The following is a 3,216-nucleotide window of genomic DNA, read 5'->3' as shown; positions in this document are numbered from 1 at the left end:
CCCTGCTCCAGCCCTGACGTCACCTGGCTGCTGTCACGGGCTCTGCATCCTCTCTCTCCACCGTCCCTAGCAGTCGGGACCACCCCGGGCCTCCAGCGTGAGCTCGCGTGATGCCCCTTGGCATCCTCGGCCTCGGAGTCCCAAGCAGAGAATGCCGTTCCCCTTCCCGTGCAGCTCGGGGTTCCATGGAGCTCACCTCCGCCCTGTGGAGGCCTTGCCTATCAGTCTGTCATCAGCTGGCCCCGAGCTCCTTCGTGGGTGGGCTTTGGTGTCAGAGTCGAGGTTTCTGCCTCACACCGCCCAGCAGGGCAGACCCCTCCGATGCCAAGTCCATGTCAGGCTGAGCTGCCGGGCAGGGCATGGCACTCGAAACATGGGGGAGCCGAGCCCTCGGCATTAGCAGCTGCAGAGGCACCAGGAATCTCCGCGGGAAAGGCAGCAGGCATGCTGCTCCCGGTCCCACTGGCTCCATGGCTTCTGGGGGCTGCAGTGGCCCGGCCCGGTTCTGAGAATCTCTGGCTATGATGGGGTCCAGCCCACAGCTATGCCCGAAGCTGGGTGCTTTCCTAGGGATGAGGGTCCGCAGCACCGAGGCGAGGTGGAGAGGGGCGCGTGGTGGATGACGCAGGGCCACTGACGTGCCGCCTGGGCCTGACCGAGGACTGGCGGCGTCACGCCGCCCCTGGACTGCGGAGAGCAGTGGCCGCACCAGCTCTGACTCCTCACCCTGCCCCTCCCAGCACAGGGACAACGCAGAGCGCAGAAAACGGGAGGGCCATGTGAGCCCAGTGCAGGGTGCACTCGGGGCCTGGCGAGGTGACCAGCAAGGACAGGTTGGGGCCTCCGGGACAGGGTCCTGCCTGGGGGGGCTCACCTGCATGTCCCGGGCTCTGCCATCCTCCCGAGGAACACTGGCCACCACAGCTGCCCTCTCGGGGGCGGCCCCAGATCTGGGGCACTGGTCCCCCTCATGGCTCGTCCCCTTCGGCCTCCCGGCCCCAAGGTGCCCTGGCAGCATCTGGTTGGGCAGAGGGGGTCACGGGCTTCTCAGGTGGCCCCTTCTAACCGAGGACCCTGCCCTTGTTGCTGTGGCCCCGGAGTCTCTCATGCTCGCTGTCCCCAGAGGGTCAGAGTCACAGGCGGAGGCAGAGTCGCAGGCACCCTGGACAATGGAGGGGAGGCCCTGTGCTAGGGAACAGGGGCCGACCGCACCCTGCCTGCAGCCTCGGGGGTGGGCAGGTGGTCTGAGGCCGATGGAACCCCTACGAAGCAGATCGATCACAGCCTCTAGGGGCCCTGCAGGGACAGCGGTGACCTCCCAGTGAAGACCGCTGCCAGACCAGCACCTGTCCAGGTTGTGGGGTGCAGCTTGGTGGCCGCTCTGAGGCCAGGCCCCGTGCCTCTCCAGGGGAAGCCTGAAGGCTGCCAGGCGCCAGTGCCTTCCACACTGTGGGGTCCCACTGTCACCAGGACACACCCCAAACTAGCAACACTTGCCCACATAGTGTTTGTCGTTGTTTTTAGAGAGATTTTTTGCTGCAGGGCACATGTACTTGCCAGAAAGGCAGAGAGAGACAGAGATAGAAAACGAGGAACCACCCCCGGGGGGACAGCCATGCCACATCCCTCCTCCGGCACTCCCCTCAGGATCCTGGCACGCCCCTTCACAAGCAGCACGAACCTGCGGAATTCGAACAGCGTAGAGCTAAGGATGCCAGGAAACCGCGGCCACCGCGAAGCTGCCGGTGAAAGCAATCGGCCCTTGATGAAAGAGAATCGAGGTGACTCCTGGGGCCCACCCGGGACTACACCAAACCTCCCGGCTGCTCGAGGCTTCGGTGGGCTGAGAGAGCGAGCCCAGCACCCTCGGCCCCCCGGCCACCCCGTGTGAGGGCCCCATCACCTTGCCAGTCTCTGCCAATCACTTCCACCAGGACCCTGGTCATCCCTGCTGCATCCCGAAAGCTGCTCCTGGCCCCCCAGCCCACCCCAGAAATCAGAATCAGCCTCAGATTCCAACGGACACCCCGTCTTAAAGGGGCAGACCCGCACACACAGCAGTGACGTCACGTTTCAGTGGTCCAGCACCTGCATGCTTGTGGTTCAAGCACCCACCTACTCACACAGGGCACTGGGGAGCATTGGGCAGAGGTGGGGGTGGCCCCTGGGTGTCCTGGGCAGAAGCAGGGGGAGTCCGAAGTGTGGTTAGGGTTGCCCACCCACCACAAGGACCCCGCCAACAACACAGCCCTTTCAAAGGCCACGCCCACCTGCCCCAGGATACGTCCGTAGCCACCTGCCCAGCATCTGGCTGTCACTGGACACCCGGTGTACCAGCTGCATGGACTCACGGTGGTCACCCGGTGCACTGGCTGTGTGGACTCACGGTGGTGAGCCAGCTGGTCACTCAGATGGTGACGACGACGCCAGTAACCAGGGGCAGCGCCTGCCCACCCTCGTTGCTGGCCCAAAACCATGGCGGCCCCTCCCTCAGGGGCTCAGCCTGTGAACGCCCCTGACGTCCGGAAGACCTCCGTCCCACATGACGGCGGCTGAGTGTGTGGTGCCCAGGGCCCGCCTCAGTCTGGCCCAGAGAGACTCCGTGTGCTTCACGTACTCTGCCTCGGTTCCCCTTCTAGCCTGGCAAGTTTTAGCAGGCTTCCCGCTGCTGCTCGGTCCACACCGGGTGAGTTTAGTGCCCTTGGGATTCCACGTCTCTTTTAGATCTCATGAGCTGGATGTGGTGCAGTCAGACATGTTCTCTGCATTGCTCAGAAGAGGCCGAGCAGAGAGGATGGCACTGCCCTCTGAGCGCAAGGGGAGGCCCTGTGTGTCCACCCAGCCAGTGCACTGGGTGACCACCGTGCACCCACGTAGCCAGTGCACTGGGTGACCACCCTGAGTCCACGCAGCCAGTGCACCGGGTGACCACCCTGAGTCCACGCAGACAGTGCACCGGGTGACCACCGCGCACCCACGTAGCCAGTGCACTGGGTGACTACCACGAGTCCACCCAGCCAGTACACTGGGTGACCACCATGAGTCCACACAGCCAGTACACCGGATGACCACCGTGAGTCCACACAGCCAGTACACCGGGTGACCACCGTGAGTCCACACAGTTGGTGCACCGGGTGACCACCGTGAGTCCATGCAGCTGGTGCACCGGGTGACCACCGAGAGCGGACGCGCGTGGTGCACGGGAGGACCACAGGG

At 64.6% G+C, this 3,216-nt stretch overlaps 1 protein-coding gene across 1 annotated transcript in view; it reads right to left on the bottom strand.

Moving 5' to 3' along the window:
- TCP10L (t-complex 10 like) overlaps positions 1–1,992 on the bottom strand; it is a 28,251-nt gene extending 26,259 nt beyond the window's left edge. The window contains exons 1-3 of the mRNA XM_027770417.1: positions 1,904–1,992; positions 1,682–1,761; positions 875–1,018 (exon numbers count right to left, since the gene is read on the bottom strand). Of these exons, the coding sequence (XP_027626218.1) occupies positions 875–1,018 (144 nt within the window). The 5' untranslated portion in view covers positions 1,682–1,761; positions 1,904–1,992. The remainder of the gene's footprint in view (positions 1–874; positions 1,019–1,681; positions 1,762–1,903) is intronic.
- Positions 1,993–3,216: the final 1,224 nt, after the last annotated feature.

This window comes from Tupaia chinensis, unplaced genomic scaffold (assembly GCF_000334495.1).
Source record: "Tupaia chinensis unplaced genomic scaffold, TupChi_1.0 Scaffold000132_1, whole genome shotgun sequence".
Taxonomy (NCBI): Eukaryota; Metazoa; Chordata; class Mammalia; order Scandentia; family Tupaiidae; genus Tupaia; species Tupaia belangeri.
This window is presented reverse-complemented; position numbering and strand designations above follow the sequence as displayed.